This window comes from Trachemys scripta, chromosome 7 (assembly GCF_013100865.1).
Source record: "Trachemys scripta elegans isolate TJP31775 chromosome 7, CAS_Tse_1.0, whole genome shotgun sequence".
Classification (NCBI taxonomy): Eukaryota; Metazoa; Chordata; order Testudines; family Emydidae; genus Trachemys; species Trachemys scripta.
The window spans coordinates 86,404,764-86,425,354 of record NC_048304.1 but is presented as its reverse complement, the minus strand read 5'-3'; the positions used below and the strand labels follow the sequence as shown (position 1 = coordinate 86,425,354).

General features: G+C 42.8%; 1 protein-coding gene across 1 annotated transcript in view; it reads left to right on the top strand.

Moving 5' to 3' along the window:
- Positions 1-18,335, top strand: part of MICU1 (mitochondrial calcium uptake 1) — a 180,353-nt gene extending 162,018 nt beyond the window's left edge. Inside the window, exons 10-11 of the mRNA XM_034776856.1 lie at positions 9,898-10,029; positions 17,173-18,335. Of these exons, the coding sequence (XP_034632747.1) occupies positions 9,898-10,029; positions 17,173-17,333 (293 nt within the window). The 3' untranslated portion in view covers positions 17,334-18,335. The remainder of the gene's footprint in view (positions 1-9,897; positions 10,030-17,172) is intronic.
- The last annotated feature ends 2,256 nt before the right edge of the window (positions 18,336-20,591 follow it).

Below are 20,591 nucleotides of genomic sequence, written 5' to 3'. Positions count from 1 at the left end.
TTATGCCAAGGGGGCTATTTTGAAGAAGGGAGTGTTTGAGGGTTCAAAAACAAGGTTATGTGTGTGTGTTATTATTTTAATAGCTTAAGACATCAGAGAATTCTAAATGGACTTCATTGTTCAGGCAACTCTTCAAAACCTTTTCCTTTGTGAGATGCAGTATAATTCATAATGACTAGATGTGGGTGTAGGTTACATACAGTGAGTTTCCCCTGCTGTTCAATTGGCAAGGGCTTGACTCAAAGGTGTGTAGCACAATTGATCCAGTTTCTCTACAAAATCTGCTTAGGAATGATTCCTCATTTTTTTCCTAAGTAAATTCTGACCCCCGCAATTAAAGAGCACTTACACAGACAGCAGCCACATCACATGGTACACAGGCTACTTCTGATATACAAAGCACAGTCACAGAAGAGAATTAGTGCTAAGATATTAGGGGGCTTTAGGAGGCTTGAAAGGTATAATTATAGTTTAAAAAAAGGCATGACTATCTCTAGAGTGTTCATGCACCTAATCTAATTTCTTAGTTTTCTTCTAAAATATAACAAACAGGGAGGGGGGAGGGGGTATTTGCCTTGGGAGATGGGCAAAGTGGTTGCAAGACACAAATTGTGGGTGCACCACAAACAGAAGATGCCTGCTGTGCCATTGTTTCATCACCATTGAAATAAAGTGTTCTGTGAGGTTCATCTTAGCAGCCTTCTCTAGAAACCAGAAATATTATAGAGCTGTGGACTCCACTGTGGTGGGCCTGTGATAAGCATGCTTGTTTTCAGGGGCAGCTTTTTGATCTTTAGCACTGGTAGTCGGATCAGGAACTTCCATCATGTTAATTGACAGATTGGCTGTTCTCAGTGCCAAGGAAGGGAGCTATTCTCCATAGCGTTAATCCCAGGGAAAGTGTTCGTCAACTTTGCATCACTGAACTAGAATCAGAGACACCAGATAACTAACGGTCAGCACTGCAGGGCTTTCACTGTGGTGAAACCTGCAGTGATGCAGTATTTCTGCCTGCCTGGCATAGCAGGCATCCAAAGGTGTAAGTGGAAGCTAATGAGAGATACAGATGCAGAAACAGAGGGACGGGAATTTGGGAATAAAAGAGAACCTGGGTAAAAAGAACCTAGCAGGTATTATACAGAATCATTCCTTTAGCATACCATAACACTCATTTAAAAAAAAAAAAAACCTTTGACTTTTACTAGAAACTGCTTTTAAACACTGAGTATTTGAGTGGTGTCTTAGTGCTTTTTTCTTTTTCCTTTCTCTAATTAATATTTCTGATAGTTATATTTCTTATTTATAAAAGACACCTATTTATTGGAAATAAAGAAGAGGAAATTAGGCATGGGATGGGAGGCAGAGGAATTCATTTGTGTTTGAAACGTGATGGTTTTGTCTTTCTGCCATTTTGCTTTCCTCTCAAGTGGAGCCTACAAGATTCTCAGTCAGATTCATCTCTTTAGAATTGCACATTTTCACTGCTTGCCCTTAAATTCTTTGGCTTCTCTTTTAAAAATTAGCCCTTTTTAAACTCTTGACTTACAGCTAACAAACCATGCAAATGTGGATGGTTTTTCATTGAGTATTGCTACATTAAAAAAGGCATTTAAAAATCATTTTGCTAGCATCTTCTTCTCCTCCTTCCCCCCCCCCCTCATCCCCCTACATACACATTCTGTGCCATGCAATTTAATATGAAGTTTCTTGGCTCCATTGAAGAAAGCTGTATAGAGGAAATCCACACTGTGGGAGGCATACTAATAAATTCAGTCATTACTGTAAATGCAGTTTGCTGCTCTAATCTATTCTTCAGGGATAGCTTCTGTTTCGGTGTGATTTCATGGTGGTTGTAACTTGTCACTGAGTTACAACAAAATGGAGATGCTCATTGACCCCTTACTTTTTTCCTAATAAGGGCTCATGTGCTTGTGGAATTCACTCAGTTGGTGTCAAGTATTAGAATTTTATGTCAGTGTAAAAAAAGAAACCGTTTGCCTTAGACTGAGTGTCTTGGAAAACTGAGTGGATTTGTTTTTAATGGAAGCTGCCTTGTATCAATCATTGGTAATGCCTCATGCTAAGGAACTGAATTTGTGATTTCTCTTCCCTTTCTCAACGTCCAGGAGACATGTCTGCACCTTGCCCATTTACAGAATTACAGGGAAAGGTTTTCAGATGCATATGTGCCAACGTAGGCTCACAAATAGTCAGGTGCAGATACCCGGGTGCACACAAGTTGGGGTGTTTACACATCGGGGTTGAGTGCATGAAGTGTGCTTGTGTAATGCCGACAGACTCTGGTCGTCAGCGGGCATGATAGAACCTGGGACTTCTGAGGCCTGGTGTATGAGCCTCTACTGCGTGAGCTAAAAGCCACATGGCTCTGAGCCAAGGCTGTAGCAGACTCATCAATCTCTAGGTGGTCTAGATACCACTGCAGCGGGACAGAGCACCACACCCAGCAGGCATGGGTTACATGTGCTCATCTAAAAACATGGCCCATGATTGGTACTCTCCTAAAGCTTGTATTTTGTTACTTCACCGATAGGCACACTCCTCCCTTCTCAGGTTCCTCTGCTACTATATCAAATTGATTGTAATAGAATGTCAGACTGTATCTGATGCAATTGGCATCAATGAAGCACTTAAACTAGAAATTACTTGCTGATTTCACCTCTTGTACCATTCACCAAACTCACATATTGTTTTATATGAAGCAGATGACTAATATTAACACTCAGCTCTTACATCCCTTTTCTGGATCTCAAAGCACTTAGTAAGCTGATTTATTTTACTCTGCATTTAGGAACATTGTCTTATCTTTTTTGGTAGTAACATGTAGAAACCCAGACTAGATGTCATAAACAATGACTTTTGATGCATTTGGAATGGGGGGTGTTTCGTGTTTTGAAGAGGGAGGGAATGTTTTTTGAGGGGAAATGTTACTATTTGTTTGCAAAACCTGGACCACATGTTTGCAATGTGCAGAGGTTTCCCTTCTAGTGCAAAGCCTTCCGTGTTCTCAATTCTATTGAAGATTGCAAAATCCCACAGTGTAGGATCGAAAATTCTTCTAGATGACAACAGATTTCACAGCATAGCTGTTGAATTATTGGAAAGTGTAGTGTCCCAAGTGCTCTGTCTATTGTAAAGAGGTGCTAATTTTTTTTATTTAAATTGATTGTATGAAAATAAGAGCCTTGTAGCCTGGATAAAGGCACTATCTGAATACAAATATTAAGAATAAATTGTGGCATAGTATGTTTGCAGGAACTCAACTTCCCTAAAGCCTTTTAACAATAACAAATGAATTTATAAAGCACCCTTTTGCCACAGGTACTTGAAGTTCTGTACAACATAATAAGGACAAATTAAAATCATTATATACTATCATTATATTGAAACCCATCCTTTTAAAATACAGAGAGATGAAAACTATGTCCGTGTTCTTCATTCTTAACCTGCATCAGTCCAACCCCACTTCTACACTTCTTTTCTATCATTTCTTTTTAAAGTTAGAATTGGAAAACAAATGCATAATAAATATCAGCATATGTCAGTACAGATGACCACCAGTTAACCCTCCTCACCTTGTCCTCTATAATCCAATTATCAACCCCAAAAGAAAAAATAGAGGGAGGTAGCTGAATGCTCCTAATGTGAATGTATAATGGTTATATATTATGCTAAGCCGTTGATTTCTTTTGTACAGCAGGAACTACTATAGCAACCATGCTGAATTGTGTGTGAGTGTTGTGACATGCATCACTGGCCACTAGGGACTCTGATGAAACTACCAAATGCCTTTTCACTTGTGGCCGGAACTCACCCTCTAGACTGAGATGCCACTAACCTTGCCATGAACTCTCATTACTGCGTATTGCAAATTTAATATCACAAACCTCTCTATTAAGCCTGGTCAATGATGATGCAAGATGTATTATTTTCACAGACACTGGAACTTGCCTTTTTGAGTTTGTATCGGCTCTGCACTGCTTAGCAGAAAAACAATATTCAGCCTGCAGGAACCCAGTGTTGCAAAGATGACAATTCATATGTTTTTCAACATAGGGGGAAAAAACCTTCTTACTGACCATGCAAGGAATAGAGAGTCTGTGAGCAGGAGAGATGGGAAATTACATGTGGAGGGTTTGCTCTCATTCTGATGCTTTCCTCTCATGTCCAGGAGCAAAAAGTTAAGACCCACAGTTCCAGTTACATGGATTTTGCAAACAAAGAAAAAACAGTAGTTTTGGCTGGTGGGTGGTTTTCTTTTGTTTTGTTTCCAGAATTAGTGCTTAATGCTTTTACTTTAATAAAAATAATAGCAACATTTCAAGGTTCATCAGCATCCCTACAACAACAAAGCACTGTGCATGTATAGTGTAGGAACACAGGTCTTTTGAGGAGACTGATTTCAAGGAAGGAGTTGAACGGAGTGGGGAAGAAATTTAATTTAAAACTTTCTGAGAAAAATGCTTTGGATGGTAACTTTTTGTAAAATGCTATTCTTCTTCAAGTGCTTTCTCATGTCGATTCCATTCTAGGTGTGTGTACGCCCATGTGCACAGTTGTCGGAGACTTTTGCCTTAGCAGTATCCATAGAGTCGTCTGCGGCGCCCCCTTGAGTGCTGCATTCATGCGTTGGTATATTAGGTGCCGCCAACCCTATGCCCTCTCGCTTCCTTCTTACCGCCCATGACGGTTGGTTGGAGCGCCTTGTCTTGCAAATTGCAAGAGCATTAGCGGTTCTTTACAGCCTTTGTTTATCTTCTTTGTATATAGTTTGTAGATACTAAGTTAAGTGTTAACCTTAGTTTGGTAGTTAGCGTCCCAGCTGGGACTTTGCCTCAGAGCAGGGCAGGCCCCATTCTCCCAGCTTCAAACCATGCTTGTCATGCAGCAGGCCGATGCTTATCGGTGACCCCCCTGACAGCTGTTTGAAGTGTTTGGGGGAGTCCCATAGAAAGGACAAGTGTCGAATCTGTAAAAACTTTCGACCTAGAACCTAAAGGAGAAGGATATCTGCTTGAGGGCCCTCCTCATGGAGGCTGTGCTTCGTCCTGCATCAGAGCCCTCCCACTCGGACCCCACACCGAGCACTTCGATTTCAGTGCAGAGCGCAATGCCAGCACTGGGCTCTGTCCCGCACTGTTCCCCCTCGCCGGTGCCTAAGAAGCGGCAAAAGAAGAGGAGCCCTCCTGGCACCAGAAGGGAAAGGGGCTTTCGGAAAGAACCGAAGTCAGGCCATGTGCCTGCCCTTGGGCTTCATGGGGCTATGGCAGACGTCGATTCCCCAGCACGGCCAGGAATCTGACTCTGGGGAGCGGCAGGGGACCCTGGTCTCTCCCAGGGTCCTCATTGCCCAAAGCGGCCCTGGAGGCTAAAGAACAAGTAGGCAGACTGGCACCGCAGATGCTGCAACAGGCAGCAGGTTCAGCTAAGACCCTGACATCTAAGGGCAAGCCGATCATGGGAATGCCTCACAGAGCAATGGAGCACCCTTGGTCACCGGACCGCAGGCACATCTCCACAGCCTTGGACCCCGGCACTGTATCCTAGGTCACCGACCAGAAGGCCCAGGTCCTCAATGCGTTTTCCCCCTATAAGACATGAGAAACCAGAGTCAAGGCACTGGTCCCCGTACCACCAGTACCGGCAAGCTTCTCATCAAAGATCACCATGGCCCAGGTCACCTTCACCCAGACGGTCTCCCAGATGTCAGTCCCTGCCCAGGCAGGGCCGCTCCTTGTCACAGCATTGATCCCGTTCCTCCCGGTACTGTTCCTCGCACTCACCTCGCCAGTCGCCAACCAGAGTCAGTTGGTAGACTCAGGCCTCAATGGCTCCGCCCTGGTCACCATAAGGGCAATGGTATACAGGTATACAGAGTATGGTATAATGGCATACAGAGTATACTTATAAAGTTTGTGGATGATACCAAGCTGAGAGGGGTTGCAAGTGCTTTGGAGGATAGGATTAAAATTCAAAATGATCTGGACAAACTGGAGAAATGATCTGAAGTAAATAGGATGAAATTCAATAAAGACAAATGCAGAGTACTCCATTTAGGAAGGAACAATCAGTTGCACACATACAAAATAGGAAATAACTGCCTAGGTAGGAGTACTGCAAAAAGGGATCTGGTGGTCATAGTGGACCACAAGCTAAATATGAGTCAACAGTTTAATGCTGTTGCAAAAAAAGTGAACATCATTCTGGGATGTATTAGGAGGAATGTTGTAAGCAAGACCTGAGACGTAATTCTTCCGCTCTACTCCGTGCTGATTAGGCCTCATTGAAATATTGTGTCCAGTTCTGGGCGCCACATTTCAGGAAGGATATGGACAAATTGGAGAGAGTCCAGAGAAGAGCAACAAAAATGATTTAAGGTCTAGAAAACATGACCTATGAGGGAAGATTGAAAAAATTGGGTTTGTTTAATCTGGAAAAGAGAAGACTGAGAGGGGACATAACAGTTTTCAAGTATGTAAAAGGTTGTTACAAGGAGGAGGAAGAAAAAATGTTTTTCTTAACCTCTGAGGATAGGACAAGAAGCAGTGGGCTTAAATTGCAGCAAGGAGGTTTAGCTTGGACATTAGGAAAAACTTCCTAACTATCAGGGTGGTTAAGCACTGGAATAAATTGTCTACGGAGGTTGTGTAATCTCCATCGTTGGAGATTTTTAAGAGCAGGTTAGACAAACACCTGTCAGGAATGGTCTAGATAATTAGTCCTGCCATGAGTGCAGGGAACTGGACGAGGTGATCTCTCAAGCTCCCTTCAATTCTGTGGTCCAAGTCGGACCAGGAGTTCAGCCCATCGCCAAGGAGGGGTAATTCGCCACCGACTCGTGAGACTGGCATGGCACCTGTAGTAACAACGTGGCAGCAGGGACAGTTGTCTACTCAATGGTCGTACTGGAACCCGTGAGGCGTGCCAGTAATGCCGGTCCCATGTTCCCACCAGTCCTCCCTCGCTGCCTCAGACAAACCAGCACCGCCAGCGCCGGAGTCAGAACGTGATACCGAATCCAACGCGGGGACAGCACACCAAACCTCAGCACCTAAGGAGCTGTCCGCGGAGAGGAAGGGGAATCTGCTCCTCCACAGGCGGTGCAATCATCGTCGTCTTCCCCGGATGAAGCGGTGGCAGGTCCCTCCAAAACAGGCAGTCCCCCGACGACTTCAGGGAGCACCAGGCCCTCCTTAAAAGGGTGGCTGCTAATTTGAACCTACAAATTGAGGAGGTCGCGGAGGAATCTGATGACCTCTTTAACGTTATATCCTCCTCCTCCACCCCGGTCCGGGTCACGCTACCTGTCCTCCCAGGGTCCTTAAAATTGCCAAGTCCTTGTGGCAAACCCCCTCTTCCATTCTGCTGAGTTCTAAGAAGGCAGAAAAGAAGTATTACAACCCTACAAAATGGTTTGAATACCTCTACGTATACCCTCCAGTGGCTTCACTGGTCGTGTCCGCTGTGAATGAAAGGGACAGGCAAGACCACGTTAGTGGCACACCAAAGAACAAAGATGCCAAGAGACCTCGATTTATTTGTCAGAAAGATTTATTCAATAGCCAGCCTACAATTCACGGTGTCTAACTACCAGGCCCTGTTAGGCAGGTACAATTTTAACCTGTGGGACTCCCTTAACAAATTTAAAGAGGCCCTTTCACAGGATCGAGCCCGGGAGTTTGCCGCTTTGGTGGACGAGGGCACAGCGGTGGCAAGGGGGGCCCTCCAAATGGCCTGGGACACTACTGACTCAGCAGCCAGGATGGTCGCCTTTATAGTGGTCATGAGGCACAGCTCCTGGTTGCAGTCCTCCAGGTTGTCCCAGGAGATGCAGGCCTCTATTCAGGACCTCCCATTTGAGGGGGCGGGGCTCTTCTCTGAGCTCATGGACTAAAGGTGCCACGACCTTAAAGACTCCTGGGCCACCCTCTGCTTCTTGGGCCTTCACACACCTCAGCAGGCCAGGAAGCTATTCCATCCTCCGTTTCCTCTGCCCCCGCAGTCTAGGTCCTGGGGAACTCCCTGATCAGGTTCCTACCTGAGGAAGGACAGAGACAAGGGTCTAAGCAGCGACACCCGTCATCTTCCTGCTCATCTGCTCAGCCTGACCCTCCCAGGAGGCCAGAAGCAGTCATTCTGAGGGTGCGCTCAAGGATGACGACCCAGTCATTTCACTGGATCGACCCTCCCTCTCTCTCCTCGACCGCCTCCACCCCTTCCGGTCAGCCTGGTCTCTGCTAACCTCGGACCATTGGGTGCTAGAAATAATATCCTCAGGTTACATCTGCAGTTCATAGCGCCAGGTTGGCCGTGCCAGCATTGGTTCGGCATGCTCCTGAACCTCTCGGTGGCTGCTCCACTGCTGCTACCGCTCAGGCTGGACCTACTATCCCAGAACCATGGCAGTCTCCTGCATCCGAACCTGGCGGCACGGCACCTGACAGCTTGGCTACTGCATAGTTACATGCGCAGGAGCATCAGTGCTCGGCTGATGCCCAACAGGTCCTGTTGGGCAGTAGAAAGCCCTCCACCAGAGCAACCTACCTGGCCAAATAGAAGCGGTTCACTTGCTGGACCTCAGACAAAGGCATTAAGCCTGAGCAAGCCTCACTGCAGTTAATCCTAGACTACCTTCTGCATCTCAAGCTCCAAGGCCTGTCCCTTTCAACTGTCAAGGTTGACTTGGTGGCTATCTCGGCCTTCCATCTGTCGCTTGAGGGAAGGTTGATTTTTGCCCAGGACACAACTGCCAGGTTCCTCAAGGGCCTTGAGCACCTCTACCCACACGTTCCTCCGTGGGACCTCAATCTGGTGCTGTCTCAGCTCACAGGACCCCCCTTCAAGCCTCTGGCTTCCTGCTCTCTCCTCCTCCTTTCCTGGAAGGTTGTCCTCCTGGTTGCAGTAACATCTGCCTGCCGGGTCTCTGAGATTAGGGCACTCACCTTGAAACCACCCTACAGGGTCTTTTACAAAGACAAAGTCCAGCTGAGGCCACACCTGGCTTTCCTGCCCAGCATGGTCTCTGTTTCATATGGGCCAGGACATTTACTTTACCTGTCTTTTTTCCAAAGCTGCATAAGTCAGAGAAGGAGTGTAGGCTGCATTCCCTAGACGTCAGGACATTAGCCTTCTACATTGAAAGGCCCACGCCATTCCGCAAGTCAACGCAATTGTCTATCACTGTGGCTAACAGGATGAAAGGTCGCCCGGTGTCTGCTCAAAGAATTTCTTCTTGAATCACCACCTGTATTTGCTGCAATCAGGGAAAAGTGCCATCCCTGGCGATTGTAACCGCCCACTTGACCAGGGCACAGGCCTCTTTGGCAGCTTTTCTGGCTCAGTTGTCTATCTAGGACATCTGTAAGGTGGCCACCTGGCCAGCCATCCATACGTTCACGTCCCACTACGCACCTACCCAGGAGGCCTGGGACGATGCTGGCTTCGGTATGGCAGTACTACAAGCTGCTAAACTGTGAACGCCGAGCACATCTCCAAGAATACTGCTTGTGAGTCACCTAGAATGGAATCGACATGAGCAAGCACTCGAAGAACTAAAAACGGTTACCTCCCTTTTGTAACTTGGTCTTCAGGATATGTTGCTCATGTCCATTCCATTACCCACCCCCCCTACCCATCTGTCGGAGTTGCCTGCAAGAAGGAACTGAGAGGGCGTAGGGTCGGCAGCACCTAATATACCAACGCATGAGCGCGGCATTCAGGGGGGCGCCACAGCCTACCCTATGGATACCGCTAAGGTAAAAGTCTCCAACAGCTGTGCATGTGGGTGTGCGCACACCTAGAATGGAATGAACATGAGCAACACATCTCGAAGAAAAACAGTTACAAAAGGTGAAAGATGAAAGATAACACTGATTTAAGTTTACTGCATTCTATTAATAATGTATCCTTATTTTATTTCAGTTACCATGCAGCAGGTAGCCAGGACAGTGGCAAAAGTGGAGCTCTCAGACCATGTGTGTGATGTGGTGTTTGCTCTTTTTGATTGTGACGGTGAGTGGTTTTAATTTACTGTATCGGTCTGACCTTTTCATATTCCCATCCTGTGCCCAGTGTGTTGTGTAGTTTATCTGTATTTCCAAAAAAAAAAAAAAAAAAAAAACCTGAAAAAATCAAGCTATAAAAGCTAAATATGTTATATTTGTGCATTTCGATAATATTTTCTTTTCAAGGGATGAGTTGGTTGTATCTGACAAACCTTTATCAGCACCAGAGTGCTCTTCTATTGTTCCCCATTTTGCAATTTATTATGTATAGAGATACTAAAAGTAAGATCAATAACCAGAGGCAGTCAAAATGAATGAGATTTGGAGGCTTTCTTCCTCTCCATCCCCAGGCTAACTGGCTTTTTATCAATTGTTTTCATTTCTGCTCTCCAGCTTATCAATAGCATGAAAATACTGCTAGATTTTGGCCTTCCATAGCATTATTATCCATTTCATGGTGGTATTCACTGTTCCCTTCACACTGTATTATAGTTTTCTGTTTGTGTTGTGGTCTGTATTGTGACAGACCCAGACCAGTGAAGTACAGGAGTCTGGTCCTATTGGGATCCAGGAAGTGCTAAAGGATCCCCCCAGCTACGAGGGGGATCCACAAGACCTGGAGACCAAAAAATTACAGGGGACAACTAATAAAAGAACAGGGACAGGAATGTGGTTACACGAGTCTGGTAGAGAGCAAATATACTGGTCACTGGATGAGTAGTTTTCTGTTCCCTGAGTGACCAGAGCAGGGGCTGCACTAGAGTAATCAGGAACCTGCTAGAACCAGTTAAGGCAGGCAGGCTAATTAGGACACCTGGAGCCAATTAAGAAGAAGCTGCTAGAATCAATTAAGGCAGGCTAATCAGGGCACCTGGGTTTTAAAAAGGAGCTCACTTCAGTTTGTGGTGCGTGTGTGAAGAGCTGGGAGCAAGAGGTGCAAGGAGCTGAGAGTGAAGGTGTGCTGCTGGGCAACTGAGGAGCACAAGCATTATCAGACACCAGGAGGAAGGTCCTGTGGTGAGAATAAGGAAGGTGTTTGGAGGAGGCCAAGGGGAAGTAGCCCAGGGAGTTGTAGCTGTCATGCAGCTGTTACAGGAGGCACAATAGATAGCTGCAGTCCACTGGGCCCTGGGCTAGAACCCGGAGTAGAGGGTGGGCCTCGGTTCCCCCCAAAACCTCCCAATTGACCTGGACTGTAGGTTCTTCCAGAGGGGAAGGTCTCTGGGCTGTTCCCCAACCCACCTGGTGAATCTCTGAGGCAAGAAAACCAACCAGTAAGCGCAGGACCCATCAAGATAGAGGAGGAACTTTGTCACAGTATTAAAAGCTTATACTTTTCCAGAGGGTTTTGTTAATGGCATTTCAGTGCTCTCTGAAAGTTTTCATATATCTAACTTAAAAGTTTGAGGGTTTTGTAGGTCAGATTTCTGGTTGAATAGCTCACTGCAGAGAGAAATCAGATTATCTTCTGCTCCCAGAAACATTATATGTTTAACAAAATTAGCAATTATGGCCTATTGTTGGTAATAAGAATATTTAGCACTAACACTGTACTTTACATTTACAGCTCTGTACAAACACTAGCTAATTAATGATAGCAATGTGCATTGCCATGCAAGAAATCTGGAATTTATTCCCAGTAGTTTGCTTTTTCTGGCCTGCTCTTGTCACTCAAAAGCAATCTCAGGTTGATTAAAGAGGAAAATTACTGAGCTCAGAAGGATGATGACTGCAGTGCAGATCTCAAAAATGGGAGCTTAAAAATGGAAGTTGAAGCGATCCGAACTCCTCCAGCAGGGATGCTGAATTAACAATTAATGGTTAACTCAATGGCCAGCTCAACGAATAGATGCACTGTGCCCCCTACACAGCAGAACCAAAGTTCAGTTAAAGAAACTAAGAACCATAGTCTCTAATGCTAAACTAGGTTTTACAGATCTCGTATATAAGGATTTTATTCCTGTTGTGGTGATTTTTCAATATCCCACTAACTAGTTTAATTTTTCCCTTGAGGACAAAAACTCAGGGCTGGATGTTGTCCTCTGTGAACAGTAGCAGAAACATTCAAAACTGCAGTATACATGCCATGCCTTCAGACATTCAAGTGAAACATTACACTCTGGTAATAATTGGACCATGCAAACCAAGAGTATCCTCTGTGCAATGGCATTTTGTGGAGTAAGCAATGAGTGTTAGTCACACTTGCATTGTGAAAGTGAATATACTTAACTGCAGAGTCACAGTGATCGTGTCTGCATAATGTGTGGCGAGCCAGAACTTAATGCAGTTTGTAATGAGACTAATGAGACTGGCACTGTAACTCTGAATATGGAAGTTCAGTAGCTGCCCTTCAGTGAGTATATTGGGTACTTTGTTTAACCAGCCTATCCTCCTGTGACATTACACTTTTCTATGACATCATGGCTGGAAATCATGCCAGAAGCTGGGAAAGGTGACAAGGGATGGATCACTTGATGATGACCTGTTCTGTTCATTCCCCCTGGGGCACCTGGCGTTGGCCCCTGTCAGAAGACAGGATACTGGGCTAGATGGACCATTTTGATATTCTTATGAAATGCCATTGCTCAACTGGAGAAGCTGATTAGCCAACTCATAACATTGCTCCATAACATCACATCACTTCACTTCTAGACAGCACTGTCACAAAACATATCGTCCTCATGTAATTAGCACTTAAATGGCATTTTACATCTTCAGAGTACTTTATAAACACCAATTGTCATAGTATTTCTCTGAGGTACATAATAATAAATAAGAGTTGTTATCCTTATTTTACATCCAGGGAAACTGAGTTAAGTATTTGCCTAAATCCACAGGGCAAATCATTGGCAGAGCCAAGAACATAACCCAGGAGAATTTACTCTATCTCTAGTTATCCAGTGTATTCAATGGTAAATCAGGTAGATACTAAATATTAATAGACTAATGGCTCATCATTTTTTGCTTATGTTTTCTTTTAATATACAGTAGGTCCATTGTGCCCTCAAAGGGGTAAATGTACTCACTATCTAAAGATATCCAGCAGGGCTGTCAAATCACCCATTTTGATATGCTGTCCATCCTCTGATACTGTGTGTGTGTAAATAAATAGTTTTGTGTTCACCGTTGATTAAATGATAAATGCATCTTTGCAATTGTCTGTCTATTTATATCCTCTCTTGCTTCCAGCTTCATATTATTTCCTTGTACCTTTGGTGAAAGAAGGTTGAATCACGTTTTTCCCTAAGTAGTTCAATAGCGATTCCTGATTGGAATCTGCAAGCCAGATATTTTGATCTGTAGAGTGAATTGAAATGTATCCAAATGGTCTCCATTTGCATACTCTCAGAGGAGATTCTGTTGAATGTTTTTGATACCAAATCTTTAGAGGAAAAGACTGTTCTGTTAGAGAAATCTCTTCAAAGATAGGAACATAGCATAAAAGCAGACACAGATCTCTTTAGTTTCATTTAGCTTGTGTATACAGACTTCTAAATATGGCTTAAGGAATGAAACTGCTGACTTTTTTTTTTAACATGGTAGCAAGTCCTGATGGTGGGTGAGTGATGGGGGAGGGAGTGCTGAGAAAAGAAGATACATTTGTGGTCTTAAATGAGACTCCACAGTTTCAGATTGGAAGTAGTTATGTGGTTGCTTTTCTGTCAGATAACATAGAAGATAAAGATGGCAATACTGGATTAAGAAGTGGACTGCAGATAGAGAAAAGGATTGTTCTAAGTCAGCACAAAGAGCAGAAAATAAAGTTAGCAATTAGACCCTGTTTTTAGGAATAATTATGGGGGTTTTCTAGTTCCTTGTATGTATGTACACAAAGTGCAGAAAGAACATGAGAGGGCTTTGTTCAGAGAGTTATACTCCCAAAAAGCCTTCAGTTTTCAAGCCTCTTAAAACCAGTTTGAATGAATAATGTCCTGCACAATGGATTTTATTGGGCCCCTCTGCCCAGTGCACCAATAAAGACACAGGAGAGCGGTTGAAATATCTGTGGCCAGATTATTTAAAACAAAAACAGTGTTTGCTAGAGCTTTTAAAATCAGGATGGTCTGAAAGCTTTGCTTCCTTGGAGTATTTCTTGATTTACATGCAGAGTGGGCAGGGGACAAACTCTGTAGCAACGATACAATTAGGAAGAGACAGGTTGTCTCTTAAGCAAGAGTCTAAATGACAGACACGAAGCAGGAAGAAGCAGTGGGCGTAGAACTGTCAGGAATCCTTTCTTCTTTCCTTGTCAAGTGGTCTTGGGAAAACAAACATGTGCCTACAAAATTGATAGTAAACTAGACAGGGATTTCAGAGACCTGGATGTCTTCCAATGAATTGGAATGTAAAGGCAATGAATCATGTTGTGTCTCTGAATCTGATTGGGAATACTCCCTTCAAAGTCTGTCAGTATTTTCATTAAAAATCCTAGGGATTATAAATTACCCATAAAAATTAGCTGTGGAATAAAACTTGCCAAAATGAGTCCAAGTCTAGGAAGTTTTTTTTTTAAAAAAAATAACTTATCTATTTCAAAACCTCTGACACTTCCTAAATTATTTCAGTGCAAAAAAGTACCCTCAAGAAGTTTCCATGTTCACAATACGCCCAGCTCCACTTCTAACTTTATAAACATTCAGCTTTGTTGTGATTATTCTTTTTTGAGTATCTTCCATATTTCCCTTGATAAGTCTCCCCTCTTGGTAGATTTCTCCCTGTTCATTTTTTCATCTAAGATCCCAAGTTCCAGTTCTGTGTATGTTGCAATATCTAGGTTCAGAAGTGCAGGATGAGTTTGGAGTTGCAGATTGGACCCAAGGTTTCATTGTGTTAGTCGGTTTAAGTCAAACTCTTAACATAGCAGTTTAGAGAGAGCCCTTTGTAACTCTTCGCAGTCATCTTTGGACTTAACTATCTTGAGTAATTTTGTATTGTCTGCAAACTTTGCCACCTCATTGTTTACCCCTTTTTCCAGATCATTTACGAATATGTTAAACAGCACAGGTGCCAGTACAGATCCCACTATTGACCTCCCTCTCACTGTGAAAGTGACTATTTCCTGTTTTTTAACCATGAGAGGACCTTCTCTCTTATCCCATGACTTCTTACTTTGCTTAAAAGCCTTTGTTGAGGTACATTGCCAAAGGCTTTCTGAAAGTCCAAATGCACTATATCTTTGTTCACATGTTTGTTGACACCCTCAAAGGATTCTAATAGATTCATAAGGCATGATTTCCCTTTACAAAAAACATGTTGACTTCTCCCTCAACATATCATGTTCATCTATGTGTTTGATCATTCTGTTCTTTACTATAGTTTCAACCAGTTTGCCTGGTACTGAAGTTAGGCTTACCAGCCTGTAATTGCCAGGATCACTTCTGGAAATTTGTTTAAAAATCAGCATCACATTAGCTATCTGCCAGTCATTTGATACAGAGGCTGATTTAAGCAATAAGTTATATAGCACAGTTAGTAGTTCTTCAATTTCATATTTGAGTTCCTTCAGAACTTTTGGGTCACCATCTGGTCCTGATGACTCATTCCTGTTTAATTTATCAATTAGTTCCAAAACCTCCTCTATTGACACCTCAGTCTGGGACAGTTCCTCAAATTTGTCACCTAAAAAGAATGGCTCAGGGGTGGGAATCTCCCTCACATCCTCTGCAGTGAAGACTGATGTGAATGATTCATTTAGCTTCTCCACAACAGCCTAGTCTTCCTTGAGTGCTCCTGTAGTACCTCTATAGTCCAGTGGTCCCACTGTTTGGCAGGCATCCTGGTTCTGATATACTTAGAACAAATTAGCTGTTAGTTTTTGTCTTTTGCTAGTTGCTCTTCAAATTCTTTTTTGGACTGCCTAATTATACTTGGCAGAGTTTAGGCTCCTTTCTATATTCCTCAGTCAGATTTGACTTCCAATTTTTAAAGAATGTCTTTTTGTCTCTAATCTCCTCTTGTGCTCTGTTATTTAGCCCTGGTGGCATCCTCTTACTGATTTTTTTCTTATTTGGGGTACACATTTAATTTGAGCCTCTTATTATGGTGATTTTAAAATGTTTCCATGCAGCTTGCAGGCATTTCTCTCTTGTGACTGTTCCTTTTAATTTCTGTTTAACTAGCTTCCTCATTTTTTGTGTAGTTCCCCTTGTGAAGTTAAATGCTGCTGTGGTGGGTTTCTTTGGTATTTTTCTCCCTACAAGAATGGTAAATCTAATTACATCCTGGTCGCTATTACTGAGTGGTTCACCTCTTGGACCAGATCCTGTGTGCCAGTTAGGACTATATCAAGAATTGCCTCTCCCCTTGTAGGTTCCAGGACTAGCTGCTCCAAGAAACAGTCAGATGTTGTCATATGCTGCTTGACATAGGTGAAAAAAAAATCTGCCAAATTGTAAATGATCACTGGTGGGGCTGCATTGCGGTGTCAAAAATTTTTGCCACCTCTGAATCTCACTTATGTCAACACTAAATACCTGACTAAAATATGAAATTTTCCTTATTGCTATGACAATAGTTGGGTCTTTGGAAAATAAGTTGTTGAACCTGTCATGCATTTTCATTTAAGACCATTGTGTCACAGAGTTCCTGACTGCAATTAATCACAAAGTAAACATTTTGATAAAAGCATTCATTGTTTCAATTAGTAATTGGGCCTTGTCCAGAAAGGATGCAGAATTGTAACTGGTGATATAATAATACTGTCAAAATTAAACCTGCAATCATTTTGCTCAGCAGATTGTCCTGAAATGATCCCATGGGGAGAAGCATTTTTCACATTTTGTAAAAAGTGAATTGCATATGAAATTGGAGTTAATTTACAATTTGCTATTTCCAAGCTTCCTGCTGGGAGGTGCCATCGTGCTGAAAAGCAGCGTTATTGTGACACCAGCCATACAGTGGCTGTCAGCAGGAAACTCTGAAGTGTTTGTTTTAATCAGAAACTTTAACTTCAAATATAACGTAAAATTTGTACATTGCTACCAGCACTTTTCATGGCCTGACCTGTCAGGAGACTAAAGCAAAACATGAACCAGTCTCTTTTTCTTCTCTAAAGGAAACCAAGCTTTTGGTACTGCCCTCCAAAGATTTCTGGGCCTTTTATTTTTGTACTTTCAAGTTAATGAACATTTTTTTTCCCCTCTTCCTTTAGGGAACGGAGAGTTGAGTAACAAGGAGTTTGTTGCCATTATGAAGCAGCGACTTATGAGAGGTTTGGAGAAGCCCAAAGACATGGGATTTACACGACTCATGAGGGCAATGTGGAAATGCGCGCAGGAGACAGCTTGGGACTTTGCTATGCCCAAACAATAACTGCAGCAAATGGAAGAACCTGGTTTACAACATGTTATTGGGGCCATAAATCTGTCTGTACTGCTCCTGCAAAACATGCCATTGTCAGATGCTCTGCAGATGAACACTCGTCACACAAAACTCTACTGAATGATAACAGACCCATTGCTACATTGAACTAGAAAAAAACCACCCAAAAGACAGACTATTAACAACTGGAGTTTTTCCAAACACCAGAACAGAAATTGGAGTCTATTGTATCTTCTGCTTTAATTTTTCCACTGTTGATGCCTCTTTAATATTAATCTCTCAGGAAAATTACAAGAATAATTAGTTCTGTGTATTGCAGCCACCAGTTTCATCTCCATGGTACGCTCCAGTGTCCAACAAACCCAGGATTTTATGTAGAATTGAATATGGATAGCTTCAGAGAACAACATTGGTCGGAATAGTCCCATATGGGTCAAGCAGTGGAACAGAAATGCCTAGCAAATATACTAGTAACAAATCCTAGTCTTTTGCTCCTGAATTATTTTTAGTTTAGATTTTAAGCGTTATTTACAAAAAGTGTGTTTAGAATGAGCTTTCGAAAGAGAGCTGGGTTTATAGAAAACAATATCAACCTTTGTTTATTACGGAAGCTGTCCATAAGATTAAGGGCAGAGGGGGTCCAGCAAGGGTGAGAAGAATGCCAGAGAAATTTCTTCTATAGGACTGTTTTGTTTTTCCCAGTTGGATTTCTTATCTTGCAAGCTTGATGTGAAATAGGGATATACCTGGTCAAGCAGGGGGCTGCCTTGGATATAAGGAATTTAAAATGGCTTAATTTTTTCCCCACCTTTCTCCTGCCTTGCATAAGCAACCTAACATATATGCTCTTTGTAATTCTCTTTTTAATAAGGGGATCCTCCCCCGGTGAGACTGTCCTTCTATATGGGGTATTGGCTTTAAAGCTGCTATTTACTGAATGCTTGAACATTGTAAAATATTACTTTAATTACATTGGTTCACAACAAAAGCAAATGCTCATCTTTCAACTATGTTTATGGGAAGCCTTGTGACTTTAAGTCACATTTGGCTTTGTTGGCAGCAAGTCACCAAAAATCTCAACCTCTCTCTGCTGAAAATGAACTCCTACTAAATGTAAAAGGAGAAAACACAAAGGATCAGTTTTAGAGAAGGCTGGAGGGTGGAATTCTGTGCATCGTCCGTTCTCACTCACTGGTAAATGTGCTTGTTGTTTTGAAAGGATCTGTCGACCGAGGTTTTACGTGGCCTGTGTTTGGCAAAAAATCTGATAACACAGTGTACCCTAAAGTACATTGATTAGAAAGCTACCTTCCCCCTTTCACCTCCAACTCTAAGTCTGACATTGTTAAATATTTAGCCTTCCCTAGCTAACTTGTCTGTGTGGCATGAAGTATGCATCCAGATCGGAAATAGCATTATTTAACCCAATGGAAATCAAGACAGAAATGGATTGTCCTGTCAGGTTTGGGCACCAGTACAACAGGGCTGTACCAATTACTTTGAGACACCTTTGTGATACCTACTTTGAGCATCTCTCAAACTTCCCATGCAATTGCTTCCTGCATTTTTTCTGGCACCCAGGAAGTCTTCCTTACTGGTTTTACTTCTGGGTTGGTACAAGTATGATGGGAAATAGTTTTTCCTGAGGCTGATGAAAACTTATTAGTTCTTGGGCTTGTTATTCAGTTAAGCTCTCAGAAGAAACCATTTCAGCCAATGCCAAAGGCCCTAGAACCTCAGGACCTAGATTTAGCATATTGTCTGGATTGACAAGGAAACTTTCCCACTTCCTCCAGGTTTCAGCAGATTCACATGAAAGATGTTTTTTCCTTTTCTTTTGTTGGATTAGTCTTGGGTGCAAATAATTTAGCATGTACAAGTCCAAGTGTTGTCAAATAAAAAGATATAGCTCCTCTACATTCACATCAAGTATGTGAAACAATAGACTGTCTGTAAACTATCAAACCCCAACCACATTGCATAACTGAGTATTACAGTGCTCCTAATTCACTTAACAAATCCTAACTCTAGAGCATTAATGTAATCTATTTTCATGAGAGAGAGCTCCACAGAGCTCAGGTGATCTGAAGAAGAGCTCTCTGGAGCTTGAAAGCTTGTCTCTTTCACCAACAGAAGTTGGTACAATAAAAGATTTTATCTCACCCATCTTCTCTCTCATATCCTGGGACTAACATGGCAACAACACGCAGACATCTACTTTCGTGTCCATTGTCTCAGCCCTACACTGCCTTCTACTGTGAAAATGGTAGTCGTTTTCAAATTCTTTTAAATTTATTTTTACTAATCTTTTTTTGCAATTATTGAAAGTCACCACCTTCTCATGGATATTCAGTTGTCCTTGTGAAAGGTGTTGGTGTCAAACAGAATCCACATCATAACTGGCTTCGTAGTTGCTAGTTTCCACCAAGAAACAAAGGACTGAATGGGCATGAAGACAACCACTTGCTTACTCCTGGTTTTTCCAGCAGAGAGGGGAGGGGAACTTATGCTGCTGCTGCCTCTGGTCTACCCACTCTGTGTATAAACTTATCAACCAGCGATATTTGACAACTGTTCAACCTTCTCTGAGAACTTCACCACTCCCTTAGTTTTGTTTAAAAAGAAAAAACAAAGTGCATGTTAAAGTCCACTACAGAACTGAATTCACCAAGAAGCCTCTGCTGTGAATATGAAGAACAATGCATGGCAAGTATGAACTGCAAAGCTCCGATTCTACTGAGAGCTAGCTAGCCTAATCAGTTGCAGTAGCTATACTTCCCTCCATTTTGGATTTTTTACTCCAACAAACACATTCCTGGGTGCGTAGAGCAATCAGAAGCAGATGAATTTAAAGCAAAAGAAAGAACCACATGCAAGATCCTTCAGGAAAGCTAAACAATCATCCAATACTAGTTTGGCTCCTCTTGGAGACAAAAGAGCAGAGCCATCTGCAGTTGATCAAGCTGCACAGTGGTATCAAAGGCAGCTGAAAGATCTAAACACAAATATGAGCACTCTGTTTTTATCCATTGTCAGAAGGTCACTGACTGAGACCAGTGCAGTCTCTGCCATCCCCAGCTCAAAGCTGGACTGATGAAGTTGAGAAAACCTAAGGACTTCAGGTACTGAGTTGCTTTGATGCCACCTTCTTTATAATCTTCTCAAAAGGTAGATTGGTGACTGAGTGATAGTAAGCAGGAATCCCACTGTCAAGATAGACTCGTCATCAAGAAACAAACAGTTGTTTGT